General features: G+C 36.2%; 2 protein-coding genes across 2 annotated transcripts in view; one reads left to right on the forward strand and one right to left on the reverse strand.

Annotated features, from left to right (window-relative positions):
* CNTN5 (contactin 5) overlaps positions 1-18,048 on the forward strand; it is a 570,282-nt gene that overhangs the window by 52,245 nt on the left and 499,989 nt on the right. The window lies entirely within an intron of this gene.
* Positions 1,105-3,960, reverse strand: LOC110571000 (glutathione S-transferase P-like). Its single transcript, XM_044919529.1, has 2 exons — positions 3,895-3,960; positions 1,105-1,470 (listed from the first exon to the last, which is right to left on the reverse strand). The coding sequence occupies exons 1-2, from the start codon at positions 3,958-3,960 to the stop codon at positions 1,105-1,107; spliced, it is 432 nt and encodes a 143-aa protein (XP_044775464.1).

The following is an 18,048-nucleotide window of genomic DNA, read 5'->3' on the forward strand; positions in this document are numbered from 1 at the left end:
CGCATCGGGCTCCTTGCTCAGCAGGAAGCCTGCTTTTCCCTCTGCTTATGCTCTCTCTCTCTCTGACAAATAAATAAAATCTTTTAAAAAAAGGAAAACTGAAATGATAAAGGTCTTGTATTTTACTTGTGGCCACACGGCTAAAAGACTTGAACTTATTCTATGTGATCAATCTGATGTACTTATACACATTTATACTTCAGGGTATTCACATATGACTACTCTCTGGTCTCTTTTATCCCAGGCACTTATCTATTCAGATTGATTAGGCCAATACAATGCTACACAGAGAGCACACATACCAACTGCTTTCACTCTAATGCTATTTTTTCAGATAAATCAAGTGATGCATAATTTTGTATTATGTTGAGAAGTTCTCATTGTTTTTTTTTTTTAAGATTTTATTTATTTATTTATTTGACAGAGAGAGACACAGCGAGAGAGGGAACACAAGCAGGGGGAGTGGGAGAGGGAGAAGCAGGCCTCCCGCAGAGCACGGAGCCCGATGCGGGGCTCGATCCCAGGACCCTGGGATCATGACCTGAGCCGAAGGCAGACGCTTAACAACTGAGCCACCCAGGCGCCCCTCTCATTGGTTTTTATTAATGTCCATGTGAAACTCAAAATAGACCAAATTATAAAAGAGGTAAAATAAATAGAATTCGTGCAATTTCACTATCAGTACGAGGTCACACTCGATTCAGGAGATACATGGAGACTGTGGTGATCTCAGTAATATCTTTATCTTCCAAAATAAGCTCCATTCAGTCTGTTGCAGTTACTCACTTTAGCATAAGGCCTAACCTTAGAAATTAAGGCTATCCAGATACCCTACTTTATTTTTCCTCTCTCTGTCTTAGAAATTTTATTGGTCCTGGGGAAAGGAAGGCAGACATCCCCACCTTCTGCCTCCTGCAGAGAGTACCACAATCTCTCACTGCTGCCCCTTGCTGCAGATGGAGAGGGTCAGGTGCTCGGGGGAGGCTATTAAGGCCTTAAGCTTGGGCCAGGTGCGAAAGTGCCCCTTGCTGCAGATGGAGAGGGTCAGGTGCTCGGGGGAGGCTATTAAGGCCTTAAGCTTGGGCCAGGTGCGAAAGTGCGCCCCTAGGCCAAGAGCAGGGGTAAGGAGTGCAGGCAGCCGGGCGCCAGAACCTGGTGAATCAGCAGCAAGTCCAGCAGGTTGTAGTCCACGAAGGAGGGCTGGTTCTGGGACAGTAGGGTCCCAAAAGACTTCAGGTGCCCAGGTGGTGGCTTCACACACTCCTCCTTGCATGCTTCGTAGCTGGTATAGATGAGGATGACATATTTGCTGCGTAGATCCTTGATGCCGTCATTCACCACGTCCACCAGGGCCACCGATCTCTGGTCCTTTCGGAACAGTGCAGGGCAGAGGCCCGGGTGTGTCAGAAAGGCATTGGACTGGTACAGGGTAAGAGCTCCGTCCTGGAACTTGGGAAGCTGACTAGCTGACTATCAGTTGACTAGCTAGTAGTGTTTTTCTACTCTCAAAACTAATGGAAGCAAGGTTTACCTGTGGTCCAAATTTTATGATCTGAGTTTTTATGTTTTGGAAATACTAGTAATATAAAATCTGTGCCTATTAATCTAATTACAGTTAGTTCATTTTCTTCCTAACATAATCTGGATGGCATCATAAATATGGATAAAGCTAAATGACTATTTATATATAAAACAAAAATTAACTGTCAACATAATCTTGTTTACCTTTACAACTCTGGCAGGCACCTCTGTGTCATTTTGAATATGAGATTTTCTTGGATATTGTCAAACACATTTCAGCATTACTAGCTAAGAAAAAATAAAATATTTCAATACATACATTTTACATTGTCTTTTTGAACTAGAAACACTTGTCCTTGCCTAAGGTCCATTGAAACTCTTCTGCCACAAAATGAGATCCTTCATCTTTGCTTTAACAGATGTTATTTTTTTTCCCCGTGGCCTCTGCCATAGAGACAAATTATCATCTCCCTATAAGTCTATAAAACAGAATTGCTTTTCTTTACTCATAGATTATATAGGCCTATCTCATTACTAAAATGTATAACCTTGCACAGTGGAAAAAAAAAGAACAAAAAAACCTCATGTACATTTTAACACAACCCTGTTTTTAAATTTAACTTTCATAATTATCACTTTCTTTTAAAATGAAATTTAAAATGTATTTCATTATTTAGTTTAGAAAATAATTATTGATTAACCTTTAATCATACATAATTTTCAAATAGCGAATCACTAGTAAATGACAATAATAGGAAAAGTACAAGGCCCAGCAGATGATTCGAATGATTAGCTTTAAAAGGATCTTAGAAAAAAGCAGCTCACCAGACATTCTACTCTTCCACAAATATAATAGCTTGTTAGAGAAATTTCCACCTCCTAAGGCCTCATTTAATAAATGAGCTGACTTTTCTCAATTGCATAATAAAGGCATATAACCTGGTGATTCAATTTACCTTAATGATGATAAATTCTAAAAGTTGATGTGCAGGTGTGTGTGTGTGTGTGTGTGTGTATTGTATGTGTTTAAGAAATGTCTTTGCTTACACTAAAAGGACTGAATACTTATTTTAGGCTAAAAAATTGCACTACTTTATTATAAAATATTAATTCTAATAGAAATTATAAATCAGCATTAGCATAAGAAAGGAAATTGAGAGTTAGCTTGTTGTGTTCAGATAATGTATCTATCCTATTTATGACTTCTCTGTTATTGAAGGGTAAAATAGGGAATAAGTTAGTTTTTTTTTTTTTTCCATCAAAGAGGAGCTTAATACAATGAAAGACATAGGATAACACAGACATTTTTCCTTTATTTAGAAGGACTAAATCAATGAGAGCAGTTACAGACTGGGAGGTAAAGAAACTGAATAGTGTAAATCATGGAAAACAATGGAGGGGAGATTTTCCAGTACAGGGATTTGCCAACCACATCAAATGCAATTGATTTATTTGTGGGTAATAAGGATGAAGAAGCTATATTTGTCAATAAAGAGAGCAGTGTTGAATATAAGGACAGTATTTCCGTTAAAGGAATGAGGTAGAAGTTAGTACTCAAGATGTGAAGCATATGGTAAAAAAAAAAAAAAATGCAAAAAAAATTGCTTCTTTAAAAGTTAGGCAGTGGATGGATAGTGGGAGTTAAATAGTAAGTTAAGAAAGCCACAATAGTAAACACTGTATTCTATGGAAAAAATAATTTAAAGTTCTTTTTACTCTTCAACAGTAAAATGCATGGGTGTTCTCCTAGCTTCATCTTCTTCCTCGCTTTATGCTCAATTAATTTTTAACAATATTGAGGTCTCCTGACCATATTTAAATTGAGCAGTTAATCATGAAATAGGCTTTCATTGTCAGCATTGTATAGAATATAGGTCCTTTAATTGAATTATACTCACATGTAAATGGAAAAATTTACAAAAAAAAAAAAATCACCTTCATCCTATTTGAAGCTTATAATCATCTCTAACCACCCAAAATTGTGTCTTTGCAGAGAGCTACAGTAGAAATGTTGGCTTTAATTTGATTTACCCACTGTCTGACGACATTACCTATGGCCCTATCCTGATGTTTTCTGTGATGCTCAGATATCTTAAAAATACTTCATTCCTAGATCAATCAGTATTTCACCTACATAAGGCTCATCAGTTTGAGAGAATTTACTTTTGTGTATCACATTCTTTTAATGTCTTTCCTCCCTGATACTCCACATCATATTTAGTATCTGTTTTGTTTCTGTTCTTAATCCTGTTTTTTACTGTGTATAGGCATCCCCAAGTTTGGGGCAACTTTCTCCCTCTCTCTTTCCCTCACCTTCCCTCTCTCTCCCTCTCTCTCTCTCTCTCTCTCTCTCTCTCGTTTCTATAAAACTACCTCAGACACTGTCTCATTTTCAACTATTATCTTTATGTAGGATAAATTCATATCTCCTAAATCCATGTCTTTGTTTCTGACTGTATTTCTAATAGCTGGTGCCACCCTGCCTGTTGAATATCTCCTGTAACACCACAATTTCAATTCATCTTCTTGCCATAAAAATCTGCCAGCTTCTGAATTTCTCTTCTGTAGGTTGTACCAATGATATCAGACTAGAAAACTCGGGAACATCACTGATTGCCTGTCTTCATTATCTCATTACTCCACCATATCCAACCAATTTCCAAATAACTTTCACACAGCCATCCTTTCCTTACCAAAGCGCAACCACCCTAGTTGAAATCCTTAATGTACTTTCTACATGAGTGTTGTTAATAGCTTCCTGAATGGTTTGATCATCACTCCTTGTGTTCCTATACCTCAGTTCTTATCAAGACTTCCCTCTGCTTAAAAACAATCATGTTCCACTGAGTACTAATACAAATTGAGTAACTGCACATCTGGACTCAACCAATCTTCCCAGATACCATCTCCCACTTTTGATGCAAATTTATTATTTACTACAGGTAATTTGTAATATCCCTTCTTCTCTCTGCCTTATACAGATCTACTACCCTGGAGTGCCTTCTTATTTCTGTGGCTATTGATATCTCACATCTCCTTCAAGTTATAAATGACATCCCCTGTTTTCCATAAAATTTTTCTTGATATTTCCCAAAACACTGAGATCTCTCTGTAATGACAGCTTTTTAAAACTCTGTTTATGTGACTTAAAGCCCCCAAATCTGGGTTCAAATACAGTCTACCAATAGGAAAATTTAGGACAAGTTAAAAACTGCTTTCTCATTGGTAAAATGGGGATAATATTAATATCAGTCTCATAAGACTGATACAAGAAATACATGGGGAAAGATATGTTAGCCTGCTTCTTGATATCCATGAGATCAGGGATCTTTGTTTTGCTTGCTAATATATTCCAAGTGCCTTAAATGGTGCCTTGCACATATTTTTAAGTGTATAATCTGTAGAATAGTGTAAAAATATTAACATTTTTAACTTAATATTATTAAGATTAAGAACACTATAGTTATTTATATATTGTTTTGTTTCCTTTACCAGAGAAGGAAATCTATCTTTCTACTAGATATTTATTGAACACTTACAATGAAATAGCTACTATCCTGTCACTGTTATTATTCCTGCTTTTATGTTTTTTTTTGGCCCCTGATTCTCTGCTATCTTCCTACATATTTTGGCACTAGTAGTCCATCTTTAGCCGTCTTCTGACCTCATTCTGTGCACTCTTCTTGAATGATATTATTACTCTGGGCTCCCATCTGGTACTATGCTTCAGCCCCACATGGTCTTTCCTTAATGCCACAAAGCCACTTGCACAGAGGGTCTTATTAAGAGTCGTACTGACAGAAATTCTCATTCCCTGGATCCAAATCTCCCTCTTTGTCTTCATCACATCTCAGCTCTGATGTCATTTTCTTCAAAAAGACATACCCTAAACTCCCTAATTTTAAAATTTAGTTATTTTCTTTTAATGTGTGTCATAATGAAACTCTTTGCCTCTGAGTTTTTAGGAATTGGTTATCACATCAATATTTTAGCAAACTAATGAAAAAGGCAATAGATTTTTTTCTATGTTTATAATATAATGATTCACATATAAACATATGAAAATGTATACTCTTTTCTTAAAGCAGAGTCATATACCACAATTATTGTTTGCCTCCACTAAGAACCATAACTGCTTCAAATATCATGATCATATTTGTGAACCCTTAAAAATAAATACAATCACTGGCATACAATAAACATGCATTAACTTAATAAATGAATATCAGTGATAGGAAGAGGAATCAGTTGCTTCTGCCTTGATCTATATAACATTAACAAAATACCTATTTTTTGCCAGGTATTCTAGTAGGTGTCTTCCATCTCCATCTGTCTTGAGAACTTTTATTTATCCATGATTTGCATCAAATGTCACCTTTACTTTTTAATAGTCTCTGTGTATCCTTCTCCCCTCTATGCTTCAGTAGCATATTATACATTGCTGTGTTGTTGCAGTTTTCATATAATCTATATGTTTTCACTGTAAGAGTGTAAATGCCTAAAAGGTCAGAACAAAATCTTTGAATCCTTAAGAAGAAGAACTCTTACTGGGACATAATAAATGTGTATTGGATTAACAAATGAATATCAGATACCGGGGTGCCTGAGGGGTGGCTCAGTTGGTTAAGCTTCTGACTCTTGATTTCTGCTCAGGTCATGATCTCAAGGTCATGAACTCGAGCCCCACATGAGGCTCCACACTGGGCATGGAGCCTGCTTGAGATTCTCTCTCTCCCTTTCCTTTGCTCCCCTTCTCTGTGCAATCTCTAAAAAAAAAAGAATTCAGATACCAGAAGAAGAATTCAAATAACCTTTGTACATATATCCATACTATGTATGGATATACATATTATGAAAATTATAATAACATAGCCCCTAATCAAATTATTTCATTTTGCCAGGATAAAATATTTATGGAGAAAATATTTATGATATAAGTTTATAAAGACAATATTTATATATCAAGATTAATAGAATCTGATACAAAATAATTTAGAAATAATTTATGAATATAATTTCATGTAAGGAATTAAGAAAACATCTATTTTAAGTAATCTAAATAATCATTTATAATGAAGTAGAAATATTATAATTTTAGATAAAAATAGCTGAGACAGATTATACTTATCTCATAATTACCAAAAACTTTCTTTCTAAAATATAAAATAAAAATTATTTGCCTAAGCCACCTGGAAGCCTTTTACAGACCACTAATTAATAGTAATGTGTGATTTGTTTAGTTTATTGCATTTTCCACAACTCATTAAATCTGGGCTTATATGTAGCCTGCTTTGGTTTCACTTGTTTTAATTAATTTTTGATGATTTAAGACAATAGTCATATGGATTCAAGTTTGTTTTTTTTTCTTTCCCTGCCTCACAGCATAGGGGTAACTTGCTATTCCTATTTATATATATTTTAAAATGCAATAGTCTGTCTTGAGAGTGCTACTGGTTTTTATATCATATTGCCATATTTTAGTAATATCACGTTAGCAGCATCCAGGAATATATAAGGGTAGGTACTCTAGCTTCTGGAATGTTCTGAGGATGTAATTTGTAATAAGAAGGAATGTGATCTTACAGACTATTTAGATGGTTTCCAAGCAGCTTGTCAGCAGTGCTCTTGCTCTGAAGTGCACTTCTGAGTATAGAAAGCCAGTAAGCTGTCCTTTCTTTCCACACAAAAAAATTAGGAACTGGCACAACTCAACAATTTCCTTGGCACATATTATGAGTACAGAAATTCTGGTTCCTTATCCTACATTACTAGTATTTGCTTCATTTAAAATAAAAGCTTATCTTTTTTTAAGATTTTATTTATTTATTTGACAGAGAGATACACAGCAAGAGAGGGAACACAAGCAGGGGGAGTGGGAGAGGGAGAAGCAGGCTTCCCGCTGAGCAGGGAGCCCGATGCGGGGCTCGATCCCAGGACCCTGGTACCATGACCTGAGCCGAAGGCAGACGCTTAACCACCTGAGCCACCCAGGTGCCCCAAGCTTATCTTTTAATAATTGCCCATGTTATACTTGATATAGTATAAGGTGCTTAAAATATGTAATTTTAATTTTCAGTATCATCCTGCAGGAAAACCATGTTTATTATAGTTTGCTGCTGAGAAAACTGAGGCCCAAAGAAATTGAAGTTATTTTTCATGGTCTGTTTAAAATCTTCCCAAAACTCAGGGTGCCTACCATCCCTGGTGGAGTTAAGTTTCTTGGACACTTGGTGCTGATGCATACATCTTGTGCCTCCTAGCCACTTGACACCACTATCAGAGCTAAGATTCAGGAACTAGGGCTAAAATGAGTTGCGATCTACCGTTACGTGAATCAGAGTCAGGACTACTAATTTACTGCTGTAGCCATTTGTGGAGGAAGTCTCACAGGGAGCTGGAACCGGCTGGGTTCAGTCTGTGGGTACTAACGCCAGGTTATATTTCAGCTCCTTGGGCTCCTCTCCCCTGTGGACATGTCTCTTCCCCAAGAGGCACACTGTAGTGCACTATTTATCAACCCCCATTACAACTTCCTGTATCATCTGTATAAAAGAATACGGTTGCTTGGGGAACAGTGATTTATAGGCCACTAGGAATTGTGGAGATATTTGGGGACTTTTATAATTTTAATGAGTGGAAACTACTTGAGGTAATTGCCACATGGAATATATTGAATAAGGCAACAATCCTAAAGGACCATACAGATATTTAGAAATGAACCTTGGATTCCAACACTGATCTAGGTGATTCTAAAGCTTGTGTTTTTTCGACTAATTTTCTCTTCAAAAAAAGTGCAATACACCTGTTACTTCTTGCAGTCAGGATCACTGTTTTCTAGATCCAAGAGCTGTAGAAAGAGACCATTCTCTTATGGTCTGTAGAAAGAGATCGTCTTTCCTACTCTTAATGCTTTTTTTGGCATGACAAGGAGGAAGCATTAGGGTGGTGTTTTAAATAAACGTGCATTTACGGAGTGGGAGACAAACCATGAGAGACTATGGACTCTGGGAAACAAACTGAGGGTTCTAGGGGGAGGGGGTGGGGGGATGGGTTAGCCTGGTGATGGGTATTAAAGAGGGCACGTTCTGCATGGAGCACTGGGTGTTATACGCAAACAATGAATCATGGAACACTACATCAACTAATGATATACTATATGGTGATTAACATAACATAATAAAAAATAAAAAATAGAAATAAAAAAATAAAATAAACATGCATTTATTGAGCACCTACTATGTGCCAGTACCATGCCCATGCTGGTTGCTATGGCAAAGAACTGGTGGTGTATTAGGTTTCTTTTGCTACTGTGATAAATGACCACAAATTTCGTGGCTTAAGTGGTACACTTTTATTATCTCACACTTTTGTAGGATAGTTCAACATGGGTCTCAGTGAGTTAAATCAAGGGTGAACAGGCAGTCCTTTCTGGAAGCCCTAAGGAACAATCAGTTACCTTGTTTTTCCCAGTTTCTAGAGGATGCCTAAATTTTTTGTCTTGTGACCCCTTTTCTCCATCTTCAAAGCCAGCAGCATAGTGTCTTTGCATCCATCATCACACCTGATTCTCTTTTTCTGCCTCCCTCTATTTTTTTTTTTTAAGATTTTATTTATTTGACAGAGAGAGACACAGCAAGAGAGGGAACACGAGCAGGGGGAGTGGGAGAGGGAGAAGCAGGCTTCCTGCGGAGCAGGGAGCCCGATGCGGGGCTCGATCCCAGGACCCCGGGATCATGACCTGAGCCGAAGGCAGACGCTTAACCGGCTGAGCCACCCAGGCGCCCCTGCCTCCCTCTATTTTTAAGAACACTTTTGATTACATTGGGCCCACCTGGATAACCCAGGAAACTCTGCTTATATTAAGATCAACTGATTAGCAGCCTTAATTATAGGTAAAACTTTAATTCCCTTTTTTCATGTAACCTTACACATTCAAAAATTCCAAGATTCAGACATGGACAATGTTGGGAGAATGTCATTCTGCCTATCACACCGAGGAAGAGGAAATGGCCTAAGATGTACCAGAGGTGATACACAAGAGATAACACAAGAAATGTGCCTGAAACAATCAAAGAACAAACCACCATGTAAGAAAATATGTAATTATAACAATTATAATCATAGCTAAATTCAATATTTATTGAAAATTTATTATGTACCAGGCTTTTTTTATATAATGATTGTCTAAATTTTCAAAACAACTTTTAAAGGTAAGAAGCACTAATCCTATTTTGATAAAGTTAAACAGGCTTACACTTGCCTAGGTTCTCCCAGCTAATAAGTATGGAAATGGGATTTAAACTTAGGTCTCTTGGGGTGCCTGGGTGGCTCAGTCGTTAAGCGCCTGCCTTCGGCTCGGGTCATGGTCCCAGGGTCCTGGGATTGAGCCCCACATCGGGCTCCCTGCTCCGCGGGAAGCCTGCGTCTCCCTCTCCCACTCCCCCTGCTTGTGTTCCCTCTCTCGCTGTATCTCTCTCTGTCAAATAAATAAAATTTCTAAAAAAAAAAAAATTAAAAAATAAATAAACTTAGGTCTCTGATTTCAAAGTCTGTGCTCCCGTTTGTAGAATATTCACATAATGAAACAGGATTTAGAGAAAGATGATTCCAAGTCAGTACACAGCATTGAAAAGTGCAATTAGTATGTAATTGCAGAAAAACAGTAAGGAGGCATAATGGGGGTGGAGACAAACTGTTCATCACAGTAGGTGGCAAGCAGTATAGCGTGAGGTGGGGAAGATCAACTGTAATGGTACACATGAAGGTTTGTGCTGAGGAGGTAGGGAGATAAATATTGACGTAAAAATGAGGGAGATTTTGGCTGGTCTATAATCTCTTGAGTCTGTGCTTGAATGCGTAAACTAGAGGGATACCTGTAGGTTTTAAAAAAGTGAGAGAATTGATGAAATTATGTTTTAGAGACATTAGTCTGAGCAAAACAAAGGATGATTGGGAAAGAAGAATAGATTAAAACAAACAGGCAATTGCAGTGATTTCAACGCCAAATGACATGGGACCTTCAGAGTGTAGGTGACCAATAATCAACCTACAATAGCCTCTTATTGAGTACCACTTGTTCTATATATCTATATGAGATCTCAAAATTAATATTTTGAAAACTTCTTTTAACCTCAAAAAATAAGTTTCAGGGAAATTTAAGAGGTCAATTTTCTCCATGCTTTTTGCTAGGTTTAGGCCTTAAAAGATTTATAAAATAGTAGTTTTACATACATTTGCATATCTGGACCTCTGAATTCAGTGAGGCACAGATTTGTACACATTACTGAGAGGGAACTGAAACTCTGAGAAATGGTGATTTGTCAAAATCTAGTGATGATTTCAATTCTGAACTTACTGAAAAGCCTTGCCTTTTTCTTCTATAGATGTTGAATAGTAGATAAATATAAATAAAATCAAAACTTTTAACATATCTTACATGAAAAAGATCCTGAGTTTTATTTCTTATGAAATTGGCATAATATTAAACTTTAATTCTTTAAATAAGAACTCTAGCAAGCATAAAATTGATCTCTTCAACTATCTACTCCTTAAATCTCCTTTCTATCTGCCAAAATTGCTGTCTTATTTCCTTCCTTATATTCATTATAAATACATGGCTGAAATCCATTCACATCTTTAAACTACACAGCAGGAAACAGGATCACCAGCAGCAATTTTCTGACAAGGCAAAACGTGAGGAATTGATAATATGTAGTCAATTGATCTGGATAGAGCAGAATGTGGTGTAGACTATGACAGGCTTTCATAGACTTTATCTCTGTTCAGTTTGCTTCTGTATTCCAGGTATTAAATCGGATCTATGTGGCAAAGATGATTAGAAAAGGTTAACTACTCCCTTAGGGATCTATTTTAAAATGTCACAATTAAAATTTTCCAGAAAGTTTCAAGCAATTTTAGCCTCCTGGCTAATGCACAGTTTTGAGCAGCATTGTTAGCTTCAGGATGCTATCTGGAAATGGAAATGCTGATTTATCCTTGCCCCCTGCCATGCCACCTAATTGGAAGGCTCCATTCTCAGTGGTAGACACACTAATACATGATTTTACCGGTGGAACTGGGAATAGCATAATAAATGGCTTTGTGATTGGGGATATATGCTGTGCCTATATTTGGAAGGAGGAAAATGTTTAATTGCTCTCTAAATAAATTTGATTGCACAAATGTAGCAAGAAGTAGAGAGGTGTTTTTTTTTTTTTTAACTGATAGCAAAAAATGTAATCATTTAACCTCCAGATTTATAATTCAACCATAAGAGGTAAACTTGTCCCAGGAAAAAACAATGATTTCCACTACCATGATCACTCACCCTTCCATTCCTTACCCCTCACCTCCAACCAGGGACCTTCAATACGTGTTTGACAATAATCATGAAATCTGAGTAATAGTTCAGAAACTCTTCTATTAGAGGAAGCTATGTTTGGGTATTATTAATGTAATTTGTATGTTTTAAATCTCAATTAGACATGGTAAAATATGGCTAACCTTATAAAAGAATAATATTTACAGGGCACCTGGGTGGTGCAGTTGGTTAAGTGTCCAACTCTCAGTTTCGGCTCAGGATCATGAGATGTAGCCCTGAGTAGGGCTCTGCACTCAATGTGGAGTCTGCTTAAGTTTCTATCTTCCTCTCCCTCTGCCCCTCCTCTCTGTTCGTGTGCTGTTCTCTCTCTGTAAAATAAATAAAACTTTAAAAAAAGAATAATATTTATACATAATGGCAAAATCAGAAATATATTATTACTGTGTAAGCAAACCAAACTAATAATTTCAGTCACTAAGTTTAATCAGAAGTAAACATTAAACCATGAGGAATTTAAACACAGATCTCTGGGCTAGAAAATTGAACTTACATTTCAGATGGGATGTTTCCCCAGATTTTCTTCATAAGTACAGACAAATTGAAAGCTGCCTTCGGGGGAAAAATAAAAAGCAACGAACACACCAAAACTCTCCTCATATTTTCCCTCCTTATTAGTATGGAAAGAGGAGTGACTTATGTGTTAACCTCATATACCTTTAGAAGAAATTCAATAATTCTATTATATTTGACAAGTTTTTATCTGATTTCTCAAACTTTAAAATGTCAAAGCAAGAACATCAAAATTGGAAATGAATATATTTGCAATAATTATTTAGGTTCTCTATGGCCAACTGTATTCTCTCTCAGGCCTGACCTAATTGTAGTTAGAACCAGCCTGGATTGCCTTTAAAACATTGGGACAGAGTGTAATGTCTAATTTCTTTGTAAGTAGAAATTTACTAATAATAGGATCAAAGCAATCTTAAAATTATTGAATTTAAGAAACTACCAAAGGATTTAACAATTATATGCCATTAATATTAATCCCTTGAGAACAGAACTAAGGGAAATATACTCTGTAAACTCTAAATAACAGGATCAAGTTCTTGAAGGAAATATGAATACAGAAGAGAATAGTTTTCAGTTTATAGAACATCGTCAACCTACTGAATTTATAGTTAGGAGAGGATTTTAAATATCAGGGCTCTATAATTCTTTAATGAGACTGATTAAAGTACAGACCCTGGTTAATATAATCATTATTCAGAATATCTTACCATTAGCCAGCCTGGATCTGGATTGCTTAAATTACAAATAATTGCTGGCCTCAATTGCTATTAATTAAGGAAAAAGAAAAGATTTTCTTCTTTCAAAATTGATCATCAGCCTGGTGTTAAGAGCTGGAATTTGGATCTTGATAATAATAAATGCAGAAGTGTTTCTCTTACAGCTAAAACTATCCAGCACATTTTTAATGTCAGGCACTGAGAAACATGCTTTATATGCATCTATGGTCTAGAAAACAACAGAAGGACATATACATAAAGTTGAAGGGAAAGGAAATATGACAAAGAATTTTGTAGATTCATTGCCCTTTTTTCTTTCCTGGGATGGCTTTGAATTTGTCCACAAATGTAGAAACAACAACATCAGGGCCAGAAAAAAATCCAGTTGGAGTTGCTTTTCTCATCAAGAGGTTTATGTCTAAATACTTGATGTTTACTTCTCACTAAATCCAGTGGCTGAAATTATTAGTTTCATTGGTATATACAGTAACATAATCAATATATTTCTGATGTGGCCGTGATGTATAAATACTATTTATATATTTAAATATAAATATAATGTTACTATGAAAGATGGAAGATTAATATCATCAAATAAATTATTTAATATGTGATTCAATTAACTAAAGAATGATTCATAGTACTTAGAGGAAAATCAAATTGAAACTATGCTTACACACAGTAAAGTAAGATAAAACAAATTTTGAAGGACATACTCATGAGTACCGTCTGCTTTTACTTCTCATTAGCCTGTCATCTGCACAAACACAAAAGTTGTAATAGTTTAGAAATACACAAAAATATTTTATTATATCCAAAGTCTCCACTCATCTTTATAGCAAGTGATTTTAGTGTTTACCAATAAAACCAGCTGATATACAAATACACTATGGAATGAAAACATAACTTAAAACTTAGCTTTTGTTTCTTGGCAACAAATACAGCAAATATGTTTAGTGGCTAAGTTCATCCATCTGAGTTATTTTTTATTTCCAATAAAATTACTATAGTATGTATTTGATTTATAAATTTCTGATTCCAAAGGCATAGCTTTTAATGAAAATATATAAAGCAAAAATACCCATGACCTGTAATGTTAAAATTAAAATGTTAAACACCTATTTGAAAGGAAATTTGTAGCTTCATGAGTTTGCTAATCAAGTATAAGTAAAATATATCACATTTGAAGATATCTTACAGAAAGAAAAACGTCCTGCCCCTCAGTTCTCTGAAGATGGCATCTGTAAACTATTATCAGTACATTTTATGTAGTAACATGTACCAGTTCCTCAAAACATTCAGCTTATAGATTTATCTCTACTTTTTTTTTTTAAGATTTTATTTATTTATTTGAGAGAGAGAGAATGAGAGAGAGAGAACACATGAGAGGGGATAGGGTCAGAGGACGAAGCAGACTCCCTGCCAAGCAGGGAGCCCGATGCGGGACTCGATCCAGGGACTCCAGGATCATGACCTGAGCTGAAGGCAGTCGCTTAACCAACTGAGCCACCCAGGCGCCCGATTTATCTCTACTTTTATGTCTATCGCATGGCTCTTTTCTTAACACTCTCCCTATTTAAAAATTATTGCATATTTGAGATTAAATACTTTCATAAAAATAAAAAAATGAGACTAATTACATGTAACAAATGATACACTAATGAATAATGTAGCCAAGCTTAATAGTATATTTTCATAATAGGCTATGTCAATTTGATGTTTTATTTTGTGATTAAATCTATAAACTACAATACAGGCCCAAAGACAACAGAAAAACTTTATAACAATGCATTATTATAAAGTGAATATCTTTGTAACTATCACCCAGGACAGGAACTAGAACCTTGTCAGTGATTGCAGAAACTGTGCCTCAAACCCCTCTCTACACATAAATAACCATTACCATGAATTTAAATAGTTAATTCCTTGAGTTAATTTAGTTTTATCACCCATGTGTTCATCCCTATAGTTTGCTTTTGCACATTTTTTAAAAATATATGTCCTTTTAATTCTCCCTTTATCCCTTTCCTTTCCTTACAACTCTGTTGAGAAATCTAGATCATTTGACCTGTAGAGTTTCCTACAGATTGGTATTTTCTGATTGTACATTCACGGTACGGTTCAACATGTTGCTGCATCTTCTGTATTTTTCAAATTGCCAGTTGGATCCAGAGGCTTGATCAGACTCAAGTTTGGTCCCTTTGAAGATGGGAGTACAATCTCCTTGGAAGGTGGACAATGTTTGGTAGTCCTTCTTTTTGTGATGTTAGTAGCTATTGATGGGTAATGTCTATATCCATTAATACATTGGGTTTGCAAAATGAAAATATTCTAAATCTGTCATTTATATTTTAGTTGTTAGTTGGAATGCTTTAATGGATAGACAGACACTTCCTCCTTATCTGCTATTAGGTTACCTAGTGGTAGAATTCGTACAGAAAAAGCAGGACAAATGCTTGATTCTTTGTCTTTATTTACCAGTTTCCAAGTTAACAAAGTGGTTCTCTTTCATTCTTTTTTTTTTAATAATTCCATATCAAGCAATTTATTTATACTCTAATAAAAATAAAGTAAAACTATAGTAAGCAATTTATCATTACTTTGGGATTTTTTCTGTTGGACTTTGACATCTTCAGAACCTCGTAACAAATCACAACACATATAAACCTCATTTTACACAAGATATACTTCAATAATGGTGTATAAATTGACTTTTATAAACTGATTTATTATTTTACATTATTATTTATAAAACATTTATGCTAACTTTTTCCAAAATTTTATTTATACACTTATGCTAACTTATAAATTATCTTCAATTAATATGTGATGTCAAACGTTTTGGCTTTAGGCTGTATCTAGTTTCCTTTCTATTTTTACCCACCCATCCTACCCCCAACAAACAGTTAATAGAGGAATTTATTTAAAACAAAACAAATCTACACTAGGAATATTTCGTATTTGGAGAAATCACACAGGAAAACAAGATTACTAGGAAGACCTTAAAGAAATGCGTTTTAAAGGTGCTTAAAAGCCTAAAGCCATTTGTGACAAAATGAATGGACCTAGAGGGTATTATGTGATGTGAAAACCTGAAGTTTTTTAACAAGAACAAAAAGTTTATCGTAAAAGTACTTAAGAATCATACCATCACACATTAGTATATCACAACTAAGCATTTATTATACTGTTAAGAAGGGAAGCAACTGCAGTGGTATTTCAGAAGCTATATATATATTTTTTTTTTAGGCTTTTTTTTTTTTATTCTTATGTTAATCCCCATACATTACATCATTAGTTTTAGATGAAGTGTTCCATGATTCATTGTTTGTGCATAACACCCAGTGCTCCATGCAGAATGTGCCCTCCTCAATACCCACCACCAGGCTAACCCATCCTCCCACCCCCCTCCCCTCTAGAACCCTGTTTTTCAGAGTCCATCGTCTCTCATGGTTCCTCTACCCCTCCGATTTCCCCCGCTTCATTCTTTCCCTCCCGCTAGCTTCTTCTTCTTCTTCTTTTTTTTTCTTAACATATATTGCATTATTTGTTTCAGAGGTACAGATCTGAGATTCAACAGTCTTGCACAATTCACAGCGCTTACCAGAGCACATACCCTCCCCAGTGTCTATCACCCAGTCACCCCATCCTTCCCACCCCACCCCCCACTCCAGCAACCCTCAGTTTGTTTCCTGCAATTAAGAATTCCTCATATCAGTGAGGTCATATGATACATGTCTTTCTCTGTCTGACTTATTTCACTCAACATAATACCCTCCAGTTCCATCCACGTCGTTGCAAATGGCAAGATCTCATTCCTTTTGATAGCTGCATAATATTCCATTGTATATATATACCACATCTTCTTTATCCATTCATCTGTTGATGGACATCTTGGCTCTTTCCACAGTTTGGCTATTGTAGACATTGCTGCTATAAACATCGGGGTGCACGTACCCCTTCGGATCCCTACTTTTGTATCTTTGGGGTAAACACCCAGTAGTGCAATTGCTGGATCATATGGTAGCTCTATTTTCAACTTTTTGAGGAACCTCCATACAGTTTTCCAGAGTGGCTGCAACAGCTTGCCTTCCCACCAACAGTGTAGGAGGGTTCCCCTTTCTCCGCATCCCCGCCAACATCTGTCATTTCCTGACTTGTTAATTTTAGCCATTCTGACTGGTGTGAGGTGGTATCTCATTGAGGTTTTGATTTGGATTTCCCTGATGCCGAGTGATATTGAGCACTTTCTCATGTGTCTGTTGGCCATTTGGATGTCTTCTTTGGAAAAATGTCTGTTCATGTCTTCTGCCCATTTCTTGATTGGATTCTTTGTTCTTTGGGTGTTGAGTTTGATGAGATCTTTATATATTTTGGATACTAGCCCTTTATCTGATATGTCATTTGCAAATATCTTCTCCCATTCTGTCCGTTGTCTTTTGGTTTTGTTGACTGTTTCCTTTGCTTTGCAAAAGCTTTTTATCTTGATGAAGTCCCAATAGTTTATTTTTGCCCTTGCCTCCCTTGCCTTTGGCGATGTTTCTAGGAAGAAGTTGCTTCGGCTGAGGTCAAAGAGGTTGCTGCCTGTGTTCTCCTTTAGGATGTTGATGGACTTCTGTCTCACATTGAGGTCTTTCAACCATTTGGAGTCTATTTTTGTGTGTGGTGTAAGGAAATGGTCCAATTTCATTCTTCTGCATGTGGCTATCCAATTTTCCCAACACCATTTGTTGAAGAGACTGTCTTTGTTCCATTGGACATTCTTTCCTGCTTTGTCAAAGATGAGTTGACCATAGAGTTGAGGGTCCATTTCTGGGCTCTCTATTCTGTTCCATTGATCTATGTGTCTGTTTTTGTGCCAGTACCATGCTGTCTTGATGATGACAGCTTTGTAATAGAGCTGGAAGTCCGGAATTGTGA

This window comes from Neomonachus schauinslandi, chromosome 11 (genome assembly GCF_002201575.2).
Source record: "Neomonachus schauinslandi chromosome 11, ASM220157v2, whole genome shotgun sequence".
Lineage (NCBI taxonomy): Eukaryota > Metazoa > Chordata > Mammalia > Carnivora > Phocidae > Neomonachus > Neomonachus schauinslandi.